General features: G+C 47.7%; 1 protein-coding gene across 4 annotated transcripts in view; it reads left to right on the forward strand.

The window, feature by feature from the left end:
* The window catches only part of SERPINE2 (serpin family E member 2), a 90,562-nt gene that overhangs the window by 4,063 nt on the left and 62,188 nt on the right, over positions 1-24,311 (forward strand). For 3 of the 4 annotated variants that reach the window (XM_064516917.1, XM_026109652.2, XM_064516920.1), the window contains exons 1-2: positions 1,560-1,621; positions 15,554-15,627. In XM_064516917.1, coding sequence (XP_064372987.1) covers positions 1,566-1,621; positions 15,554-15,627 — 130 coding nt within the window. In that variant the 5' untranslated portion in view covers positions 1,560-1,565. Of the gene's footprint in view, positions 1-1,559; positions 1,622-15,553; positions 15,628-24,311 lie in introns of those variants that run through there. The other variant, XM_064516918.1, reaches the window with a different exon arrangement.

Here is a 24,311-nt window from a genome sequence, read left to right on the forward strand (position 1 = left end):
CAAAAGTAATCTTAATGGGCATCACAAAGGCGGGTTTATTTCAGACATTAGCCAATGATTTTATCTGCTGACTTGAAGAATATTCATTTTGGCTCTTCATGCTCTTTCCCTAAGCACATATTATAACTAAGCTTTTGATTTAGTGATGATTTGCTGTGGCTTTTAATTATCAGTCTTTACACCTCCATTCAGCTGGATGATCCTAGATTTTCGATGGCATCAGAGATATGTGGGAAGGCAGTATGATGTAGAAGGATAGGAGCCTGGATATTTCAAAGCACACTGTTTTTCTTTTTGCATATGTTGCAGTAGCAGCTGTTAAGAAAACCAGCATGCTAGTGGAAGAATCAGCTCCTGGTACAGGGGATAGATTTTTGCTGTTTTACTCCATTATCCTTATGTGACTCTGTTACCTTAAGAAATCCAATTTTATCATGAAAGCTGTCTTCAAGCTGAGCTCTGTGGGACTGCTAGTGAAGTTCAGAGATATAGTAAGTCTCGTGGTCTGTTCTTGTTTCTAGCGGAAAATCATGGAGCCAGCGGGAGGGAGTGCTGCAGAGCAGGTTCAGAGGCGATCGATCTTGGGCTCCGGTGACAACCGGTTTGGAATACAGAGAAGTTTTTCTGAAAATCCCTTTTCACTCCAGCAATTCTTTAGCTGTGGGTGTATAATCTGATGGAAATGGCTCTGAAGGAAGGAGGATCTTTACTGAAACTTGGATTTATTTCTGTTAGGGTCTGATCTGTCTAATGGCAAAGACTGAGAAATCCTCACTTGGATCAAGACCAAAGAGGTCTAGATCTGATACTGGTGCTGAATTTTGTGCCTCGGTTACCTCCTGGTCAGCATGTAGCAGCACAGTACAATTGGCTTGGGGCTCAGAGCCCACCAGGGAAATTTTTCATTTAATCCATAAATGTAGGCCATCTGTCAAATTTATTCTGTTTTCACCTATCCAAAGGTGCATACTGTGTCCCCTTTAAAGTGATAGTATAGTTTTGTGTCTCTTTGACAATTTCCAATATGTAGGTGCCTCCTAGACATGCGCAGTGAAAACCCCGGATATTTTAGTGCAAAACATCAATGCATGAATTTCTCCAGTGATAACTTGCCTAATTTAGGTATTCTTCCATAAAATCTTCAAGTACTTACATGTTATATTCCCCTGTCTCCTACCCACCACACTTGCATCTTCTGCTCCTTATCACAACAATGCTCAGAAAAGTCAGTGGAAGGCTTTTCTCTAGTGTCTGCAAACCTACCTGAATTATCCTGCAATCTTCTTTCCATTTAAGGAGTCCAGCTTTATGAAAATAACTTGACCCCTAAGATATCACATATACACACCAAACAGCACCTTAAATTACTTCCTCTGCCATAAAGCTCTGACAATTTTGGGGTCATGAAGCATGTGCTTTCTTGAACCAGCATGTGTTCTCCAGAATTGGAATCTTTGTGGCTTGAAGTTTGCTTTTGAAGCTGGAGAACAGTATCCAGAAGCTTGAACTGTGAGGTGAATGACTGAGCCCTTGACTGTCCCACGTGTTTCTTTATAGAGAGGAAGATGAGCACAATGAAGCTGGCTGATGTCACGAGAGAGGCTAAGAAAAGGCTGAGCAGGTGAATAAATAGTTGTCTGTTAGAGAAATTTGGGGTGGAGATCTTTGTGGTGGAGAATGAATCATGGATTTGTAGACTACCCCGTGTTCTTGTCTAAGAAAATAAACAGTTTGTTGCCAAGCTGGACAAATGATTACTTTCTGAGCTGGACTTTTTCCAAGCCAATGATGACAACATGTCTCATCCCAGGCCGTTATGAAAAAATCCTACATTCTCCTAGTAGACTGTCTGCTCATCTTCTAAGAAAGAAGTGATAGTAAAAGCTTTGTACCTTTTTTTTTCCCCCAATATTTGACGTAACAGTACCAGCCCTCATGATTTGCACCAGCACATCCTAAATGCAGACTCTAGGAGGAACGCGATGTTGTTGACTGTGATGCTAGCAGGATTTAAAAGGCCTGTTGTTTCGCTGGCAAGCTTTTTCAGGTCCTTTGGACTGAACTGTACCACCGCTGACCCTGGCCCCGAGAGGCCAGATGGTGCCCTTAGACACGCACCATTGTGATGGACTGCGCTGACCTGAGGGGACCGGGCTCCGCATGACTGCGGGGTGGCGCATGGGCGACCTTCCTCCACGTCGCCTCGCCAGTCGCTCCCCGCATGCCTGCTGCTCACGGACCAGCAGGGCGAAGCGGGGCAAAGCCAACCGCAGGTGCAGCTGCACTCTTATTCTCAGGCAGTGATCTGAAGCAGACCGAAACACCCATATTGCACGCTGCTGATGCTTGCAGACAATGCAAACTGCAAAATGCCCACAGTGTACTTGATCTGTTGATCGACCAACACTCATAGGGGCTGGAGAAAGCTGCCCTGTAGGTCTGGCCTGGCCTCTCGGCCATTCCTAGCAGAGGGGGATAGAGCCATCAATATCTCTTTAATCTCCAAGGCCTTTGTAAATTTGCGTTTGGACTTTTGAATTTGCGTGTATCCTGTGGAGAAGGAGCCTTTGCGCACCTCTTACATAGGCCACGTTAGGATGAGACATTAGTTTTGCTCCTGTCTCCTTTCTGGCAATGTTTGTGTGTGAGAGCAGAAGGAAAGTGGGTTTTGGGAGTACTTTCCCTTCTCCAGCCTGGATGCACACGTGCTCCCCCACCTCCATTGTAGGTTGATGTATGAGCTGGTGTCATACCTAGGTCCCCATTTCTGTCAGTGTTTCTTACCTAATACGAAGGATCTCTGTCTTGGCGCTGACTGTAAAATTACGAAACATAGGTGTTTTATAGCTTGGTGTTGTATGGAAGCTCAGGCTTGGCCACTGTGCCATGAGAGGACAGCCCGTCCTTCCTTTCTCTGTTTAAAATCAGTTGATTTGAACAGTGTAACAGATTAAAGCACTGTGGGTGTTTAAAATTTCAGAATGATTGATCACCTCTGGGAGAGAGGCAGATGGTACTGCTACGACTTCCAGATCATTTCAGTCCTGCGTCTCCAGGGAAAACTTTACGGACCAAGCTGAGGGGAGGATGCTCTTCATTTAATTTTTTTCTAAACAATATAAGATTTCAAATTAAACCCTTTTGGCTCATAAACAGTAACTCTATAAATTGACTCAGTTTAAAATAAACTGACTGAGCCTCCTTAGGAAGTGGGCCAGACCGAAGAGCCCTGGTTCAGAGACCCTGGAGGCTTTGGGGAGGCTTGGAGCGGGACCAGGCTGCGCGGTGCGGTTCACCCGCCTGTCCCTCCGCTGGCCCCAGTATGGAGCTGACGTCTCCTCCCAACCATGGCCCCTTGGAGGGAACAGCAAGGCGATGTCAGGGCTGGCCTGCCATTTCGTAGCACAGCTCCTGCCTGGGCTCCACCTGCGTGATCCCACCTGAGGTCTCTCCCGGCTTAGACACGCACGGTGCCCTGCTGCCCAAAGTCACCAAGCGTTTGAGGGGATGCTCAGGGAGCCCTGTCGCTCCATCGAGATGCCTCGCCACCAGGGTAGCATCAGGATTGATGTCCCTGTGGGGATCTACCTGCTTTCGGGCTTTCGAGCCCTAAGATAGGAGCTGGACCATGTCTCCTGACTCACTCCAAATATACCAGCAGTTGTAGTGGACCCCATTAGCCCCGTAACTCTGTAACTGCAGTGCTCATCAGCTTTGCTAACGTGTTCAACTTCTCCATTAGCGTCTGTTGTCTCAGAGGTGTGAGAATTGATTAGAAAAAGTCATTTCCATCTTGTTGCTTTTTGGCGCAATTTTTAATTATTTTCAGCATGTCTGCAGTGCTCAAGTCAACCCTGCCTTAATTTCAGATATGTTCCCATGTGAGTATCAGTTGTGTCGCAGGGCAGTTAGATGCATGTGTTTTCGAAGTCTTATAAAGTTGGGAGTTGCATCAATTTCTAGAGAGTTTTTTGGTGTCTGGTGCAGGGTGTGAAACGGGAAAAGGCTGCAGTTTCACGATCCACGATTCACGTTCTGCTGTTCAGAGGGAAGGCTAGGAAATATCTCCCCCTTTATACTTTGGCTTTAATTCCTGAACTGCTAACTGTATGTACACTGAAGGAGCTTGTTAGCTTTTCAAATGCAGTTTCTAGGCTTTACAGTGATGTAAAGATTTTCCTTAAGCCAGTTGGCATCAATGTCTCTCAGTGAAAGCCCATGCTGTGTCACTCTTCCTTGAAGTGTACTCCCAGCCTGTCAAAACATCAAACAGAAAGCTTTGTGCCTTTTTGTGCTGTCTGGCTTGGCTTCTGCAATTAGTTAAAGGTTATTGTAGGTTTAAAATGTTGCTTGCTTTGGCAGTATCTGCAGTCCCTTAAGGCGAAGATGCCTGTTTATTGTTATAACACCATCTAAGCACAACACAAAAACGTCCCTGTAGAAAAGAGCATTTCAGGGAAGCAGATTTTTTTTTTAAGAAAGTGTTGGCTGTTCCCTAAAACTTTAAATGCTATTGGAAGCTAAGAAGCAAGGTTATTTTTTTTCTTCCTGAATCCTGTTTTAGGATTTTTGTTATTCTGCTCTCATCCATTTGTATCTTGCTAGTGCTGATAAAAAGCTCTTAGATTTTGTCTTCTGGTTCTCTGGAGAGGCAAGCTGAACTCGCAGAAACCAATGGGAAATTTCTCACTGTGTAAGTGAGCCTGTAATCTGACCCTGGAAATTTAGTTAGGAGGGTGGTGGCGTTGGGAATAGGAAGATGAATGCAGTCAGCTCGTGTCTCTGCAGCTACCCAGTTTTGGTGCCATTACTTTTAGTTATTCCTCTTTGGCAACCTATGACTGTCCACTGGGCAATATTGACTGGGGAACAAGGGAGGATGCATGGCTCTGGAGGCAACATCTGTGTGGGTGTATGTGGTTTTGGGTACGGTGCTTTCGCACCCCCTCCTCCTGGCTGGAATCAACCATTTCCCGCGCTGCAGGAGCAGAGCTCGGCCTCGCCGACGTCGAGCGCGGCACTGTGTGCAGGCTAATTAGCCCTCTCGGTGCCGTCCTTCTGCAAGGAGCCAAGTTACGGTCTCCGCATGGCGCTACGTGGCTGTATCTACCCCTCCGTTGCTAGTTTGGGGATATCTGGCAGAGCACAACGATTGCCTGTGAGATTCACTCCAGGCCAGAAAGGAAACCGGTGTCACCGCTAGAAACAGCCCCGCTCCCCTGGGCCGGGGCGCAGGTGCCCGCACGGCCCTGGCTGCTGGCGCTCAGGGAGCAGCCAGCCTGGGCCTCCCTTCACCGCTGCCGCCTCCTGCGTGCCGAGCTTTGGGAAGCTCCCGGTGACCGTGCATTCAGCTCGTATCCCTCCCGAATTCGCTACTCCGTGCAGGAGATGGAGTCACTGCGCAAGCCCACAGCCCTTGCTCTGCTCTCAGCCGGCGCCTCACAGCGGGTCGCTGGCCGTGCACCGGCTCGCAGCACCGGCTTTCGGTTTTCTTTGGAAAGAACAGGTCTGGCTGACAAACCAAAATCCCGCAGCCCCCCATACAGGCGGCTTTTGGGGGTGCAAAACAGCAGCTGCTGCACCCAGTGCATGCCATCTGGGGAGGAAGGAAACTTCCCAAGCATGTTGCATGCTACCTGACCCCGCTGGGGTAGTTTATCGCTACCGATGGCTTGAACTTTGCAAGCGCTTTTGTTCTGACGGAGAGCAGTCGCGGCACTTGGCTGTGCAGGCCTGTTTGCAAATGAACTTTGCCAGTGGCATAATGGGCTTGGAAAAATACTACATAGTTCTGCTTCGTGTTCGTTCAGCTCCGTCTGAGGTAATCTTGGTAGATCCTGTCTTTTGTGTGATGGTGATAGGTGAAGTTAGAGTTGTTTTTTTTCTCGCATCTAAAAAGAGAACTTCAAAGAAGTGAAGAAACCAGAATAATCCATTCACCAAGGTCTCTCTGTCTCTGCTTCTGGAAGCCTCTGTGTCCCGTCCCGTCCCCCCCATCCCAGCCTGACCGTCTGCTAAACATGTACATAAGCTTTGCCTTTATCTCTCGCTCGCTCCCATTTTAATCTGCTAGACAGAAATGAAGTTTCAACAGCAAACGATAGCTCTGGAATGATGGTGACACTGCTCTCCCCAGACCTCGTCCTCTGATCCTGGTAGCACAGCGTTTTTCTTCCCTTTCCATGGGACGTTCCTCAGCACAGTTACTCCCTTACCGCTGCTTTCAGTGTGAGTAGCAAAAAATCAGCTGCCTTGGGGTTCTGGCTGCTTTTTCCAGCACTGAATCCTCTGCTGTATCTTTGCATGTAGGAAGGCAGGGCGCTGTGTAATATTCATTAGCCTTTCCAATTTTTTTTTTTGGTGCAGTTATGCAAGGATGGCACACCTGGCTCCAACTGCTTTCACACCATCTGCCTTCTGTATAGGCAAGTCCTCTCCAGGTGTAGTGCATGCTCTCTCTTGTCATCTCCAGCAAGGATGCGGTCTTTCAGTGACTCAGACCAGGCATGATGAGCAGCCAAAAGGTGCAAAGACATACCCTTTCTTTCTCTGCCTTTAATTTAATCTCTAGGACCGTAGACTCATCATTGCTTGAGCTAGCTTCCTGGCTCCTTTGCTTACCTCACCAGTTTCCAACAGTCTCACGCTGTTTGGACACACGTCCTCCATCCTCACCGTGCCTAGGAGTCTCCTGCCCTTCCAAGAGAGCTTGGGCACTCAAGGTCCCATGCCAGCAGCGGTCCTCTTTCCCCGGTGCCATTTGCTTCTTTGTTTTACCTTATGCTTCACCCGACAGCTTTCGAGGCTTCCTGCCTCCCCTGCCCGCGCCTTGCCTGGCGGAGAGGTGGTGACTAGCCCTACCCTCGGCGAGCTCCCACACCTCCGTAACGGGCGAGTCAGAGGGAGGACGTGGAGGCTGCAGGATGCCACACGTGCACACGCACCAATACTGTGCTCATGACGATTTTTTTTCCCCCATCGCACTAGCAAAACAGGTTGTCTCATTGGGAATAGCTTATCTGCCCTTTTTTCTATTCCCTGTTGTTAGGGATACTTGCAAAACAGGCCTTCGGCAGGTCTGTTTCATGGCTTATATCTCATTTAAGACTTGTCTGTAGTATTTCTGTCACCCGCTATTTCCCGAGCAATCAACTGTGCGACCTGCATGAGCTCCAGGAGAGGAATGAGGTGAGGACTGTGGTATTTGTGATGGCATTACTGATTGCTCCACAAGGGCTGCTGGCAGGAACGGCACGATGGGGCGCTGAGCGGGAGGGAAGCAATAGGGAGAGATGTTTCAGGCATTTGAACGTGGGCTTCCTGGCAGGAACGAACGGAGGCAGAGGTTGAAGGCGCTGGCAAGTAAGAAAATTACTTTCCGTTAGATACTAGCAGGCCTCACTGTGATCAGTTGTGTTTTGTGCTTTATGCAAGGATCAATACAGTTAAAGCAGTCTGCGCGTGCATTCTCATTTCTCCGTGCTGGAAAATGGGGAAAGAAATCTCTCTCTGTCTCTCTAGTGCTGGCTTTGCTTCTCTTTAGCAGCTTTGTGGGGTGGCCAGAAGTGCACGGGACTTGGATAGCTGGTAACATAGCTGGGCTTCTGAAAGGCCGTGAATTACATTACGTGCTAAGTTGCTTATGGCTACGTTAAAAATGCCGGAGAAAGGGTGACACCGTTATTACCTGTGACCTGGGAACTGACCTGCTAGCAAGGCTGTTTGGGGCATGAGGGGTGTAAAATGTCACTGCTGCGCGGCTGTGGACGTCTCCGTGGTGTCTTCTCAGAGCCACCACATCACAAATATTCAGGAATATTTCCGATGAAGCTTAGTCCTTTTAACACTAAATATCCCTCCATCACATAAGCAAACTCCAAAAGCAGGAAATCCCATTCTGGGATGGGCTGCATGTAAATTAAAGTAACCATTGCCATGAAATCTATTTTGGGCTTATCTTCAGGGAAACTGGAGTTTCCAGTTCAGCATGAAAATCCATGTGTCCCTCAGAGTTTAAAGCTAGGAAATGGAAAAGGAGATTCTGTCTGATGGACTGTTTTAAGGGTTGAATGCTTATGCATTTTTGGATTTCAGAGCAAACCCAAGATGTCTGTTTAGAGCAGAGTTATCCGGGAGCAGAACCATCAACCTCCTGGGGACCGTAACCCACGTGCACTGAGCAAGGTCCCCTTCCCAAGCTGACAAACCTTTCTAACACTGTCTCAGCCAAATGGAGGGGTTGCCGGTGAGGGCTGTAGTCTGCCTTTTCTGCCCACTTCCCCACCCGTTTGCAGGGGTAGTGGCAGCAAGCTACAGGAAAACAGTTCTGCAACATCCCTCTCTGAAGTTTTCATCACACTTTATTTAGGCCATGCAGAGAAGAGGACAGCCTGGCATTACAGTGTGTCTTCATTGCACATATATTGACATGAAGATAGTTAAACTACAGGACAGTCCAGTCCTCCCTCTCGTACGTGCTGTATGGGACCTGGTGGCAGTCGTGCTCTTAGAAAGGAAGAATTACGCCTTACCGTGACGCTAAACATTTGCTAGTTTCTTATTTTTCTAGTCCAGGTAGTTCTTGATCATTGGGATAATGTGTAGTAGCAGCTGAAGTCTTTCTACTTCTCCAGGTTACGTCAGAGGACACCCTGGCGTATCGTTCTGAGCCTTCCCCACTGTTGACCAGTCGGGCAAATGCAACTACAAACTGGAGCATCTTCCTTGCGGTACCGCACAGCCCAGGCGCTGTAAAAGTGCGCGCTGGCTGCATGAGGTAGCTGTTGAAGATTCTCCAGTGATCTGGCACATGATAAATGTAATGTTTTCTGATTTTGCTCCTGATCCCCCTCATCACGCATGCATAATTTAGCGAGAATAATGAACGAGACCATCATGTACACTGCCACATACCAGCTGATAAACTGGCAGCTAATAGCGAATCCTGTTGTGAGCAGTGGCTTGAATGTCTTGGGCTGATATAGAAAATGGCTTTTATTGAGAGCACTGAAACTTGTGAATGGATATTTTCTGTTTTCTCCTTGCATTTGATGTGAACTTTATACTAATGTATTTCAAATCTCTTGATGTTTTTGTCAATATTCCAGCTTTTACATCTTTGTGAGTGAGGAGCAAATCAATTAGATTCCTAAAACCTCACAGAAGTGGTGGTTTCAAAGCTTGTAAACACATTACTCAAGGAAAACTATTAGCAGAATATTTGTGATCTAGGTTTACCTTCCAAAAGCAAAAAACTCCGATTAAATATTTCTGATTATATATTTTTCTGACATGCTTTCACTTTTTAGGATCTGTTAAGTTCTGTGTGAGATTCTAATATCATATCAGATTAGTCTTTCTGAAAAGATATACATGAAATATCTGCCTGAATTCTGAATCATACTGTATTTTTCCGCTTTGTTAAATAGCAATTGTGATAACAATCCTTTATGTAGATGATATTTTAATGGCAGTGTATATTATATCAATCATTTCCTAAAAGCATGAAGTAGAATTTACATATAAATAATCATTTGATTAAAAGTGGGGCTATGTGAACTCACTCAAAGGATCTTTCAGAAGTCACTGAGGATAATTTTTATCTCAGTGCTCTGAGAGTAAGCTGGGAGTAACTCTTCTGCAATAAGTAGGGTCACAATGTTATTGTAAAACTCACATCACTTTAAGAACTTGGGATAAAATTTATTGAAAATACAGTACTGATACATTCCTGTAAAGTTATAGTACATCCATCATTCTTCCTCCGGGTGGACTATACAAGTCCTTTCAAACCTCTTTTTGGTAAAAGCAAGTCTTATTGGTTATTGTGATTTCAAGACTCCATCTGTAAGAACATGCGCATAGCCTTCAAATAGCAACAAGTAGCTGAGCTCCACTGCTGTTTGCAACGCGAGAACGTGGTGGCACATGCAAAGTCGGGGTGGTGAATGCTGTCCTCTGGGAGGTGTCACCAGCCGTGCTGGGCCAGGGGAGAGTCTGGAGTGCAAAGGTGGGTCACGAGCGGGGAGGAGGTGGGTTGCAGGTGGGGGGAAGGCAGGTCACAGATGAAGAGCGATGGAGACGCTGAGAAAGTCCCTGCTTGTGATGCTAACAAGACTGATCTTTGGGGCCGTCTTGATGGATGTTGTCTTGGTGGTGCCGCCTCCAGAAAGGTGCTCTTCCTGCACGCCCTACAGGCTGCCAGTTCATGGGCGAGCCTCAGAGGTGCAGAAATAAAACGGGGCACTCCTCTGTACTCCAAGGCTGGATGAGCATAGGGGCAGTCTGCTAACACTGATACAGACTATTCTGGAAAAGTTTCACTCTGTAATTTTTGAGTTCATTTGTCCATTTTCCCTATTAAAAGGAGAGTGGTTTTCTGCAGCAGAAAACAACTGTGCTATCCTCGTGTCCTTGGCAACTGCAGCTTCGCTGCTGCTGCTGCTGAGGACTTTCACTGACTTTCTGGGTTTCAGGAAGACACGGTTGAACACCCACGCGTGCTGCTGTGCCGGGATGCCAGAGCATCGGAAGCCTTTGGGAGCGAGCCGGGAGCTGCGGGGAGGCAGGGGCAGTCCCGGAGGATGGGCTGTGCTGCAGAAAGGCGCCCGGCAGTGCCGGACCTGGTGCGATGTGGGTCACCGTGCTGTGGAGGTACCTCCGCCACTGGGGTGAGCGTGACCGCGGGAGGTGTGTTTGCAGGTCTCCAGACCGCCTGTGGATGTTTTGCCGGCACCGCTCTGAGTTAGCAGGTGACCCGAGTCCCACTCTCTTCCCTGTGTGCGAGGTCTGAATTTCGCAGAGGCCTGCTTGGAAAACAAAAAATAAAGCTTTGTCCACATAAACAGCTGCCTGTTCTCTAGCAGGCCTCTGCCCATCTACCATGGGCATGAACTGCCCCATGTGCCTGCTTCCAGCGTCGCTGCTCTTTTTCTCTCTGTGAGTTACAAACCTTTCCACCAGCCCTCGAGCTGAGGGGAGGGAGAGCATGTGCTCCTCTGCAGCCCTTCTGCTCTCCAACACCCCTCCACTGCACCGCTTCCTCAGTGCCTTTTTGGGAGCCACACACATCTTTTTGCCCTGTTGGGCATTCAGGATACCAGTGCTGTGCTGCAGCCCTGAGCCCCGGGACAGGTTGCTGCTGATCCGGTAAAGCCAGTAGTACAACAAACAGCTATTACTCCCTGTTTGGTCTCTATGGTTTCCAAGATAAAGTTGGTTTTCTCCCGGCTGTGTTTGGATGCTATCTCCAGAGCGTCTTTCCAGCCTGAAAAGACCCTGGAGGTAAGTGCTGGGCTGGCATTTCCCTGTTCTCGCTGATACACGGATGCCTTGGGTGCCCCAGCTTAGCCGAGCAGAGCTTCCCTGGTTGGTACTGGGGACCTGTGCGATCCTTTGCTGTTGTGCTTCACTTGACGTGGGAGTTCGCACGGGGAGCACCATCTGCTGCGGGGCATGTTAGTGAGCGTGGCCACAGCAGGGGCCGGGCCAGTCGCGGCTCGGCTGCCAGGACGGGCCAGAGGGGACATTTACCCTTCTGGCATCAGACCTGGACACAGCAGCTGTGTCCCTGCTCCGTGTTGCCCTGTAGGAGCGAGTCTTTGTGGAGGAAAAGGGTAACGGTTCCTGACGACACTCCTGCCTTTAGCTGGAGCGGTGTCTCCAGAAATCCTGGGCAGCTGGAAGGACATAGCCACGCTGCAAACAAGCTTAACGGAGCACAGCTCTATTCAGTTGTAGTCCTGCAAGGGCGTTTTCCACATCCGAAACTCCACTTGGTATCTCTGCTCAGCACGCTATCAATCTACCACGCCGTCAGCACCAGTAAGCATCTCACAGGCAGTCTGGGGGGCTGAGCACTCGCCGTGGCTTGTTGTTTGTCATCCAGAGCTCGCTCGTGTCCGGGCAACGCTGGTATGTTGCTCCTTGCAAACACTGGAAAGGGTTTGACAGATTGTGTCCTTTGAGAATTACGGTTCTGCTATGGGCTTTGCGGGAAATTAAATTAACTTTGATACAAATGCGGTTTTATTAAGTTTGATGGGAGAACTAAACAAGGTCTTATTTCTGGGTAGTTATATTATTCCTAGGTATATATTACTGCTTTCCCATATTAATATCCAATGAAAAAAACCCCAAACCTAACATCTCCTTTGTTTAGGACCATACAAGGACTGTTGCTCAATATCCTCGATTGCTGTAGATGAGCTAATTTTAAATGATTTTCTTGAATTTGTCACGGCTGGAGCATGAACAGCCAGCGCCTGGATGCAAGCAGAAAACAGCTGGAGGGGGAAAGAGCTCAAGAGGTCCAGCTCTCGGGGCTGGTCCACAGGGCTGATCCTGTGTACATCTAAGCTCAAAAACAGAAGAATTGGGCTGCTGCCAGCATTTACACAGACAAGAGCCCTCTAGTCGTCATGATTCCCGAGCAGCAGCAGTCAGTAAAGGGCTGGAGGGCAGGATGGTCACCACAAGTGTATCTGCTGGAGACTTAACACTGATGTGAACCTCCTTGTTCCGAAAGTACTGGGCCAAGGATTCCAGGTTTACGCTGGGGTACCTCCAGAATTAAATCATGTGCATGGAGCTGCTTTTGCATCCAGGCAGCAAGCTGTGCTCAGAGTAATGCTGTCCGTGTAGTGCTCCTGAAGTCCTTTATTCAAATGATTTCCACACTCAGCATTAAAAAAGCACTGAAGTCATGCAAGAGTGCCCAGCCACCAGAGGTAGCCCTGGGCTCGGGTACAGACTTTGACCTCAGCTGGCACCAGACCAGCTGCTGGTCTCCTTCCCTCAGAGTTTCTAGCTCATTCCTAGTGCTTCAGGCACATGCCAGAGTAGCTTAGGGGCACGGACAAAGCATAGCAGAATGCCAAAACAAGCTGCGGTCATTCATGTGGCCAAGCCCTAGATGGGCAGCAGGGCCTTGCCGTGCTCCTGGGACAGCACGGCTGCTTTCCTCTCCTTTCTCACTGCCGGGCTGCTTGCCTGCAGATTTTGAACGTCCTTCTAGTAAAAACTGAACAAAGCTGCAACTCTCGGTTTCTCTGTCAGTGGCAGGCGGCTGCTAACAGGAACCGGCGACCATGAGCAGCCACGGCTCGCACAGCACGGCAGGAGCAAAGCACGACATGGGAGTCAGCACGTGCTCCTCACCTCGCCTCACCTCCCGGCTCCGAGCCGGAGGCTGATGCTGCCCGGGCAGGGCGGGAGCCAGGGCAGGCAGCGGGTCGGGGACCGCTGAGCCAAATTTCCACAGGAGATGTCCAGCAGGCTCGTCTCCAGCTGCTGGCACCGAGATGCTCACCAGCTCTCGGTTCCCTTCCCGGGATGTTGCTTGTGCACTATCTCAGCCTGACAGCCCAAAATGCAGTCTGATATTTTGCTTCCCCCACCACCCATCAGTGCGGTTGTACTGTACTGCAGCAGCAGCAGGCTCCTCGTGCTTGCTCTGAGGTGGTCAAGAGGGACAGGGATGCACACTTCTCCCTGAGATCTCATGGGTATTTGCGAGACAGCCCATTTCAGAAAGCAGAGCTCAGTCTTTGGAGAGATTTCAGTGGCTACAGCTCCTTCTGACCCCACTCACCCCAGCTGATACCCCTGCCCTGTGCTGCTTTCCTTCCTCACCCCTGCAAATCATCCTCTAGCTGCTGCCCATTATCTACTTTTTTCTAATTTCTCCTAATTGCCTCTCTCTCCACATTTCCCCCTCCCCGCAGCCAGGGCAGGGCCAGCATCGGGAGCACGGGCCATCTCCCTGCCCGGGTCTGTCCCTGTGGCTGAGGGGGACGTGGCAGCAGAGCCCTGAGCTTGGACCTTGGACCCTGCCTGTGTCCCAGGGCCAGATGCCCCCGCGACAGCCCGCCCTGCCGGCCTCACCCCCAAAGCTCCCGTCGTCTTCGCTGGTGTCACCTGGGATTTTTTTTTTTTTCCCCCAGGGATATATAACTTGGACTGATTAAAGCAGGTATTCACAGAAACAGTGAAGGCCGCTGAGGCCACCTCCTTCCAAAACGTCAAACCACTGGTCTGTATCTGGATAAACAGCTGTAAGGTTTTAATAGAATCAAAATGAGGATTTTCTTTGTCCTTTTCACTCCTGACAAAAGTTTCCACTAAAACTTTCTTGTAAGTGCAGCCGCAGGCAAACACCTGGCCTGGAAAAATCTCGGCTTGATTGATTTAAGCTGTGCACTATTATAAGCACCTGAAAACAAGGTCTCCAAACAGAAGGAGTTAGGCTGTTTGTAAGTGCAAATACGGCAGTGCTTAGCAGGTATTTAAGCAGCAAGAAGGGAGTGGCCCAAGGTGGGAGCCCTCCCTTGTGCAGCTGCTTCCCAGGTAAAAGGGTTTTGTACCACCTGAGTGACTGAGTCTGGCTCACTGCTGGTGGAGCTTGGCTCTGACTTTAAAAGGAATTAGATTAAAATAAAATGACATCACTGTTTCCCTATCTAAATCTTGCTTTTGGGGGGGGGGGGGGTGTAAATAAGCATTTAGCATACGGAGCATTTTGTACTTTTTGAAAGATTTCTTTAATACCAAGCTTGGCTGGGAGTAGGTCAACTGAAAAATGAGTAAATTACACTTGCAGGAATGCATCGGGAGCTGCGGTGTGCATAAATCCAACTGCCATTTAGAAGAGGACCTAATAAATTAGAAATTAAAGTTTTAGATAGCAAAGCTTTCTGCGCTGTGGTCTGTGAAAGAGCCTCCCTGCTCCTTGCCTGCTCGGTCGCTGCTCTGCGTGTGACTGGGAGGGCTGCAGGAGCAGCGGGCGGTGGAGCTGCACGTCCTGCTCCCCAAATGGCTCTAAGTTGCCTCTCCGGTGTCTTTTTTTTTTTCCTTCCCTCTTTTAAAATTGGATCATTTTAAACGGGCTTGTCTGTGCCATCTTTTGCTAATGAACTCTTGGAAAAAAGCGTTAACAACGCTAGAATTGGCAAAGCCCCGTTGAGGGGCACCAAGTGCTGGCACCCTTCTGATGATGAGGACCTGCAACTTATGTTGATATGGTATTTGTAAAAGTCATCACCATGGTTTTAAAGCTAGAAGCCTATGAAATCCTCCCAACTCTGGTCACTAAAAAGCCAAACTCTCAAACTTGCAACTCTTGCCCTTTTTCTCTTTCTTAATAATGGGGGGAAAAAAAGGTCTCTGGGGAAATACAGTTTCAGTAATGAAAATTAAATTTTTTTTTCTTTTTAAAGTAAATAGAAAATACCCTGAAAAGCCAACATCTGAGAAATATAGTCCGAGTATGGCCAGCCTGAAATGTTAGCAAATCTCAGCTTCTCAAAGGAAGTTCTTTCGTCTCCGATAAACACGTTAAATACCATGACTCCATGAAGAGGCAAAGCAAAATATATTGGGTGAATTGTGATGACAAGTACTTTGAAAAAAATCATTAAAAAAGAAAAACCCTGTGTTTTCCTGTTCTTAGTCATGCAGCTTCTGGGCCAACCACCTTCAAACTGCAGATAATCAAGAATTTTCCTCCTCTCCTTCTCCCCACACCTAATCTGAATGTTCTTCTCCTTTTTCCCAGTGTCGTTCTTGTCTGCTGCCTGCCAGAAATACCTCCTCTTCCAAACGTGTACGAAATCCGGGATGTATGTAAAGGTAAGTATTTGTTATGCTCTAGCACCCATGCTCACTGAGTTCTGAATTCACTGAATAGCAATAAGTACTTGAAAATTGTTTTTAAAAGGTGACCAAAGTGTTTTATAGTGAATAAAATGGCTTTGTAAAAAGTGCTTCCCTTTAAATAGCTTTCCGGATGCTTATTTTACTGACCGTGTACTCTCTGATACCCAGGCAGGGAAGGTACTTCAGCGTGTGCCACTGAAACCACTTTGATAAGCATGTTTAAAGCACAGCGTGTGTTTTTCAGCATCACAGACATACTGCTAAGCAGTATCACTGTGGACCCATGATTACAGCTAAGTGGAGTTGGGAAGGAAGTTTTTAATTGTTATTTAAGCTCGTGCTCTGTTATCTTCACAAGTGGTAGTGGTATGCAAGCTAGAAAAAAAATCTCTGTTTAATTCTTCATTGCAGCTGGAGTTTCTTTATACTTGCACAGTAAGAAAATTCAACCCAGCCTCACGGAGACAAATGTGAAAATCTCATGCTGCCACGTTCGAGTCCTTTTCTAAAGTAGAACCATGCTTTAAAGTGTGCAGAGGCTTCTTATTTATTGGACTTCATTCCATCCTCCCTTTCCCCAGCTGCCCTGCGGCGGGTTTCCCATCCTCCTCCTCACTGCCTCTTTCTGCCACAGGCTGCGTGGTGAGGCCGGCGCTAAGCCCTCCCTGCCCTTTCCGATCGGGGGAGAAGCGTTTAGCTAAATTTAGCTCATAACATCTTAACAGAGGAGAAGAAAAAATAAAAATCCTACTGTTTAAAAATGCGTTTCTAAGAACGCCCCTAAGACCCTGAGAGCAGGATCTGCTCGCTCCTGTTGCTGAGGCCGGCGTAGCACCCTGCGCGCGGCGAGGCTCGGGGACGGGGTGCTAGGCGTCCCGCAGCCACCACCGGCGCGAGGAGACTCCGTTACAGCTGCAGGGACGAATGTGCCGTCAAATCATAGGATTGCTCTCCTCTGTAGCTGTGACCACACGAGGCAACGCAGGCCTTGTAATGAAGTTCAGCTGGTTATCAACACCCGGCTGCGTTACACGCTTTTATTATGCTAGCTGTATTTCTTGACAGTGATTTTTGCGTCTCCTTTCTTGGGACCTGGAGCTGAACTTTTAAAATACTTGCTTGAGCATGAACTTAGTGTTTGTATTTATCTTTACTGTATAGCTTTTAAGGAGAACATCCTGGTTTTGAGAGGGAGGGAAGGGTCGGGCTGTACTGACTGGCAGTTGTTACCAAGCACGTGTCCTTAATTCTGTGCAGCACCACTGGAAAGAAAGCTGTAAGGGCTGTACTGCAGGGGAAACGCTGCGTTAAGTGTAGGGAGGGAATTACACTTATAGGCAGCTAGCATTTTCACGGCTCTTGAAGCACACTTCTCTCACTTTTAAAACTTTTATTAAATAGTCTGTAGATATTTCAGAGTCTGTTCTTGTTTTCATGCTAAAACCTGTGTTTTGGGGGCGTTATTGTATATACTTCTGAGTTAAAGAGGTAAGAGCAGCGGTGTCATGATGTAGAATGACTTTTGCATCCCCAAAAGCACAAGGAGAAGCTGAGGCCTGAAAGAGGCAAAATATACAGAATATTTGTTATTGTGTTCTTTCAGTTAGCCATTTTGAAGGATGCATTTCAATAGTGCAATTAATCCAGCTTGGTTACTTGATAAAACAGTATTAGAAAATGAAGTGATGATTGCTAATTGATGGGTAAATTAACTTCCAGGCTGATGAATCCCACGCTTTTTTGTTACCTGTTAAAATATGAAGCAATATTCAACTGATACCTAAGTGGGTAATGGTGAACTGGCCATTCAGACCCAGGTAACACTGCTGCATCCATCACTGAAGAGGCTGAGTTCTGCTTAAAATCTAACTTACTCCAAAGGTTGCTTCCAAGTGATCCAAAGAGAAGTGCTTTCAGAGGCCTGAGTGGAGGAGAACAGCAAGAGGGAGGGCATTAAATAAGCCCACTTCATGAAGGAGTCCTGTTGCACTGCCAAAACCCCAAAATGCTGAGTTGCCAGAACCAGTTTCTCACCCTCTAAATCAGTTCAGGACGCGGTGCAGAAAAGCAGCCTGAGGAGCCGTGTCCTTGGAGGAGCTTGTATGCCTCGCTTATTTTAACTGAAAATAACGAGCCAGATGTTGAGCCCGTGCGGGGGAAACTCAAAGTGTGTACGTCCTGCTGGGGACCCAGGCACGCGGGTCTCCCTCCCTCCTTCCCTTCCTCCCTCCGCACCGTCCATCCCGCCGCCCTCCTGCCACTCTCCTGCTTCCCCACGCGCAGGGGTGACCTTGACGCACTCGGATGCGCTTTACAGTTGCATTTTATTTTCTGACTCCAGAAAAGCGTAAGGGGGAAAAATAGCTGCTGCAACAAGCGACCTGACTTGTCCTTTCCGCAGCAGCTTGGCTGCCGGCGGAGCTCGTGGCAGCCGCGCTCGCACCCCGGGGGCCTCGTGCGCTGGCACCGGTGGCTTTCGGCTGGAGCGAGAGCCAGCCACTTCGTGCAAGCAGTGGGTGTTGGGGGGACGTGCTTGCATGTGCTAATGTGCTCAATAGCTCTCTTAGCCCAAGGACTGAAAAATGCAAAACACCCTGGAAAAACTACTGGCCTTCAATACTTAACTCTTTGGTGATCGTTTAACAAGCTGCTAATAACTGTAACTTGGTTTTGTTTAAAAATATGTTTAAGTTTCTTTCCTCTTTTACTTCTGACCTGAGAGATGTGAAATCTGACTTCATGGTCCTGTTCAGAAAATCTTTGTAGACTCTTCTCTTGTCTGCATAAGCTATATTGCTATTTACCTCACTATTTCTGCTCTCTTTTAGATTTAATATCTCAGAATTTATTGGCTTACTATTTGAGTCATTAGAAGATTACTGATTTTCAGGTAGGCCGTGGTCTTGGCAAGAGGTAGTGTACCAGACAGTCTTACTTCCGTTGAGGCTTGAGGAATTAACTTGCTGGATCACGTGTGCGTGTATGAGCATCATTCACAGCAAGATTTAGTTCGGGTGGTGGCATGTGCGTTACGCACTCTGGTGTCGTCAGTGGATGGCTGAAGATGGGGAAGCACCTAGAGTCACCAAGGAGGGGTGACTAAAAAGCTTGGTGGACCTAGTGTCACTACACTGAGGTCTGGCAACAAGCTAGACCATGCCTGGGGCACTGGCGATGTGGATGGGGGGGGGGGGGGAAGAGGGCTGCCCAGACCTGTGGCAGCTTTCCCACCACGCGCCTTGTCGGGGAAGCGGAGTATGGAGGTATGTCCTGTGCCCCTACCTCCTTTCTACGTCAGCTCAAAGATACTTGTGAGCATTTCAAGGCCCAAGCTGCAACATGAATTGTAGTACAGAATTTTAGTGTGTGTATAATAATTTATATGATAAGAATAGTTTATAAATGTTGGTGTTCATACAGTGTGTATGTGCTGCTAAAAGTCTCCCCCGGTCTGCCGGGTGAGAACGCGCAAGCCCCTTGGTGAACTTTACTAGATCTTTGGTCATTCTTCTAGAAATCAAGTGTATTGTTTAATTTTTTTGGACAGTACCCACAGCACTGATAGGCACTTTATACATAAAGCTTAATCCATCCTGGCAGACTTCATCTCTAATTTTACAGTGTGGTTTTCTGTGTCAGACTACAGCGTTTTTTCCTAACTATTTTAACAAAAGCATCCAGTGTGATTCAGGTTTATTCTCTTCATGGCTGGTCAAGTTGTGCATTCAAAATGACCAATTCTTTGTCTTTTGGAGGATTATATGATGCTCTTGAAGCAGTAGGTGAGATGCTTTGCTCCACGAACCCCATCCCAAAGCCAGCGTAATCAGTCCTTCTGACCTCCTGAGATCTATATGTGTTTTTTCCTTTGTGACTGGGGGTCACACACTGACTGCAATTTTTCTGAATTGCTTTGGAGGGGGAAAAAAAAAGAAAGGTTTATCTATAATGTTCCCCCCGCCCCAGCATCTGTTTCTCTCTCTGTGTGACTGATCAGCAAGTACCTGCTCAGCTTCACGCGCGGGCCCCGAGGGCAGGCACACCTCAGGGGCTGCCGTGCTCTTCGTGTGGGATCGCAGCGTGCCATCTGGAGTGCGGAAGAGCTGTTGAAACCAAGTTGCTGAAGAGATACTAGAGTTTTGGTCATTTTTTTTCATTGGCATAGATCCAAAGGGTAGGGTGGCATGACCTGCAGGCCTGAACTAGACCTACGGAAATCAGTGGAAAAGGCACTTCACTGAGTCCACAGGTTTTGGGTCTGTCCTTTACGGGGTTATAAAGACATGCGTTGTCTTAGCTGTGTCTTACTACCCTCGGTGGACATGCTTTCCTTTTGCAAGCTCTGAAAGCAAAAACTTTCAAAGGCAGCTGGAGCTCCTGGCTAAGAAGAAAGCTGTATCAGCATTTGATCTGGAAGGGAATAACAGAGAGCTGTTGCTGGGAGTATGGTCCTAAGGTACTTCATGTTTAGCTTGTCTGTTTACCTTTTATATTTTAGTCAGGATGTTGCTTTGCTTTTTTTGAAAGTGGAAAATCTGGGGGTGGTTCTTTCTTTCCTCCTTGTAATCTCTGGGTTTAGTTAAGCTCACAAAAATGCTGAGAGAAATTGCTTAATCCCACTGAAGTCTGTCATCATCATCTAGCTCAATATAATTTTTTTTTTTTTTTGAGGAAGCTGTCGTTTGACAGAAGATGGATATCTGTAACATGTTACGGGAGACTTTTTATTAAATACAACAAACTTACTGGAAAACCAGTGTTCTGGATGCTCAGTTTTTGAGGGCAGGGCAGGGTAAGCTTCCTAGAGCGCTTGGGCTGAAGAGGCTCAGGGTGCCACACAGGTGAGATCTCACTCTTGCTACAGAGCTGAGCTGCCAGACTCCATGGCACTGCTGCAGCCCCTTCCAAAGAGATGCTTATTATGGTCTCCCTTTTTCCTTTGTCTGAAATCACATTTCATTGAAAATACATGTTGTGTTCTTGGTGGTTATAGGTTTACCTGTCTATGCACGTGGCAGGACAGGGTTTGTACTGGAGCAAAACAGATTATGGATGTCTATAGGCCCTGGCTTCCCAGAGAAGATACCAATAAGAATCTTTTTTGGCCAAAATATCTGTGACTATTCCCCCAGCATCCGTTTCAAGTTGCTGGAAGTCTTCATCATACAGTTCAAACATTGCTGAAGCTTTTTCCAGCTCACAAGTTTCCTAAAACTGCTGATTTAAGCAGTCTTTTAAATGGATCTTTCTTATAGGTATGTTAATGTTATTAAAAGGGCCATCTGTACTATCTGAATAAGCATTGTCTTTCCTTCCCTTTGTCTTGAGTGTTTAAATTGCCACCCAATTCAGAAAAATGAGATCTTCCTTGCACATGCAACCATGTGCATGTCCAGCCATGTCCCTATGGTTATATTTCAGGCTCATGACTGCATTTTCTCTTGCATTCTCCATTTAGCAGCCTGAAAACATCCAGTACCTTATGACTGAACTAAGTTGCAAAACCTGTTATTTTCTTGTTAACAAATTTCAGCATAAATTCTTGGAATCTTCTGTATCTTTCATTTTCTGCATGTGGATATAAAGCTTCCTTGGTTATGGCGAAGCACCCATGTGCTTGTATAACATGTTTCCCAGGCTTTTTTTCCCTTGGTTGAAGCTCTAGTGGTAACAAGGCAAGATGGCCGAGCAAGTTGGGCCGGGAAGATACCTCTTGAATGAGAAGCCTGTGTCTGTTGGTGGCAGATCTGTACAAAAAGTTGCTTAAGTTGAGTTGGTTGGGAGGTTGCCATCAGTATTTTCTGAGAGAAAAATGTGATCTCTGTTTAAAAAAAAAAAAGTGTTTCTTTTTAAGTTTCTCCTACCCTATGTCATCGCCCCCTCCCCCGGATTTGGGGGAGAAGATCAATTTGATTCTCTGAAGGAAATCAGAATGAGACATTTCCTCTGGATGAGGTTGACATGAGGCTGACGTTGGCTTTTACAAGGGTGGCTCTGTGCCAGGGTTGTGGCTAAGCCCGGGTGGCTTAACGCTACCCTGTGATTATAACTCCCTGTGGGAAAGGGGCTATTTAGGAGTTTGCCACACAGGGGCAATAAAGGCATGAGGCCTCCGAACTCAGCATTTCACATCAGCTCATCTGAGCAGGTTAATGCCATTGACCCCCAGGAGAAGTATTTGAGCCCCAAGTGTTCTGAGCTCTCATAGGCCAAGGAAGGCTGCAGTAACTCGACCTCTTGTGTTCCAGTTCAGGGCAAAGCCAAATGGAGCTTCAAGTGAGATAAAACAGTGATTCCTGAACTGCCACCTGTGGCCCACTGTAAAGTCTGGTATCTCCGACTTCATAGCTAAGATGCAAAGTGGCCCATGGACATATTGAAGGTTGACTCAAAATATTTTGGAAGGAATATGATAGGAAGGGCCAAGACAGATTGTTCTTGGTCTATTATCAGCTCTACCTTAAAGAGCGCGCTGTCATTTTAAATGAAACCTGAACAAATGCATTTGAAAGATGCAGCAGTTCAATGTGTTGGCTAAGGAGAACAACAGTAGTTTCAGTTTCGCCTCGTGCAGAGTGTTTCCAGCTTGCAGAGTATTATGTCAATAAGCTGTGTTTAATCAGCGTCTGTGTTTGCCCCTGGAGAAAATGGTCTTGACCGAGACTCCCAGTTGGCTGCGCTCCCCAGCCGAGGCTGAAAGCACGTCGCCTGCATCTGGGGGGGGGGGGGTTGTTCGGGCAAAAGGGGCCCGTGGGAGGCAAGAGGGCTGGTGACGATAAGCTTTGGGCTGGAAAGGCATCGGAAACACAGTATCACTGACTTGCTTGGAAAGGCGTGGGTGGGATAAGGTGCTGGCATCGCACCTTGTTCCCTCCCAAAGGAGGGCTGCCACTGCGTGGTAGGTGGAGTCTGAGCTTTTCTGTCCAGTGCTGTAAGCATGAAATGATTCTTCATAACTTCCTTTTAGTTCTTCCCGGCTGTTTTTCTGTTGGCCGTGGGTGATGTGAGGATTCACTCAATGCTTTGCAGCACTGAGGTATTCCAAAATGACTGTGGAAAGATGTTCCCTGCGGCTCAGAGGATCTGTATAATGGGATAAAGTTGGATTATTTTGACCTAGCAGGAATCATACACCTGGGCCATAACAGATAAAACAGCTTTGATCCCCTGGGTAAGCCGAAGCCCCGAGGCACCGTCCCACTCAAGCCTCACTTTGAGTTTTGAACAGAAGTGAAGTGCTGAAGTCAAATACTCTTTCGCAAGGCAGATGGAATAAGTTTCCATACAGGGGATTAACCCAACGCTGAAGCCCTACTTGCTTCTTCTGAAAATGCCTTTGGAAGACTAGCTGCAGCCAGCTCTTAAAACTCACTTCACTTAGTGCACCTTATAAAATTATGTGCTAGATGAGGAACATATGTTCCTTTTGCCTGTTTTGTGTGGCCTTGCTTCAGCTCGTTCTTTTGCAAAGCCTGTCTTTTGCAGTGTGTCCTCACTTGATGTAAGGGCCGCTCCTCAAATCTATATTGTTTATTTCCACCTTAGCTAAATGTGGAGGAAATATTGCTCAAAGCAGCCTAAAAAAAAATGAATGTAAGAGAACACTTACATGAATCATTTTTAACCATTTGAGTTTTTTGTCTTTTTTAATTAACAGTTGAAGTATTCCCAGCTAGTACGAACTGTGCTGAGAAAATGCAGCTGGCACTAAATGTGCTCGTTGGGAAACACCCGTTGCAAGGCTGACCAGGTGATGAGAGAGGCCTGACGGAGGCCCGCATCAGCTTACTATTGCTGTTCACAACGGGAGGGCAGAAGGCCCCGCCAAGCCCGGGCCCGTTACGGGAGGTACCGTTACAAACGGGGCGTAACGGCAGTCCGGGCTTCAGAGTTCACAGTCCGCAAGGACAGACGGGGAGCTGAGGAGGGGACGCATGTGGCACGGGGAAGAGTGCAAGAGCAGAAATGCTAGGTGAAGTCTGGGATTCATTTCCAGGCTGGAGAAAAGGAGATAAGCTAACGGGAAAGAAAGGGGAGAAGTCTGTGAGTAAGAATTAACTCCTCGCTCTTTCCTAGCTTCGTTTGTCTCGCCTCAACTGGGAATCAAGGATGTTTTGCAGCAAAAGCTAAGGAGAAGGATACTTTGGGAGACTGTGGTGTCCACGGCCAAGAACAAAAAACTCTTACGACATGACTCCGCTGAGCCCCATGCTGGGAACCGGCTGCATCTTCTCAGGCTTCGGGAAACAGTTACAGCTGCTGATTCCCAGCACAGTCTCTCAAAGCAGTTCGTTTGCCCTAATGGGATGTATTTGCTGTAAATTTAAGCAGGAGGTAAATTACTCCTATCTCTAACCAGGGGGTGCAGGCAAGGCCAGGGAGATGGCTTGGGCTGGCCGTGGGTGCCCAGCATGGCCCCAGGGCTGCTGGTGGCACGTGGCCAGGACCTCGGGGACGTTGGTGCTGGCACTGCCGGGCTGTCCTCACACCGAAGCGGTCGGCTTGCAGCTTGTGGGCAGATCCTACAGCCTGGCCAGACCATGTGTACATTGGTCCCCTTGACATCTGTCCTGCTTCCTGGCAAAGGCCTCATCCTCAGCAAACTGGGAATTACTATGTTTCTGATAGCCGACCTGCTACTTGTGCGCAGGGACTGA

This window comes from Dromaius novaehollandiae, chromosome 9 (assembly GCF_036370855.1).
Source record: "Dromaius novaehollandiae isolate bDroNov1 chromosome 9, bDroNov1.hap1, whole genome shotgun sequence".
In the NCBI taxonomy this organism is placed as follows: Eukaryota; Metazoa; Chordata; class Aves; order Casuariiformes; family Dromaiidae; genus Dromaius; species Dromaius novaehollandiae.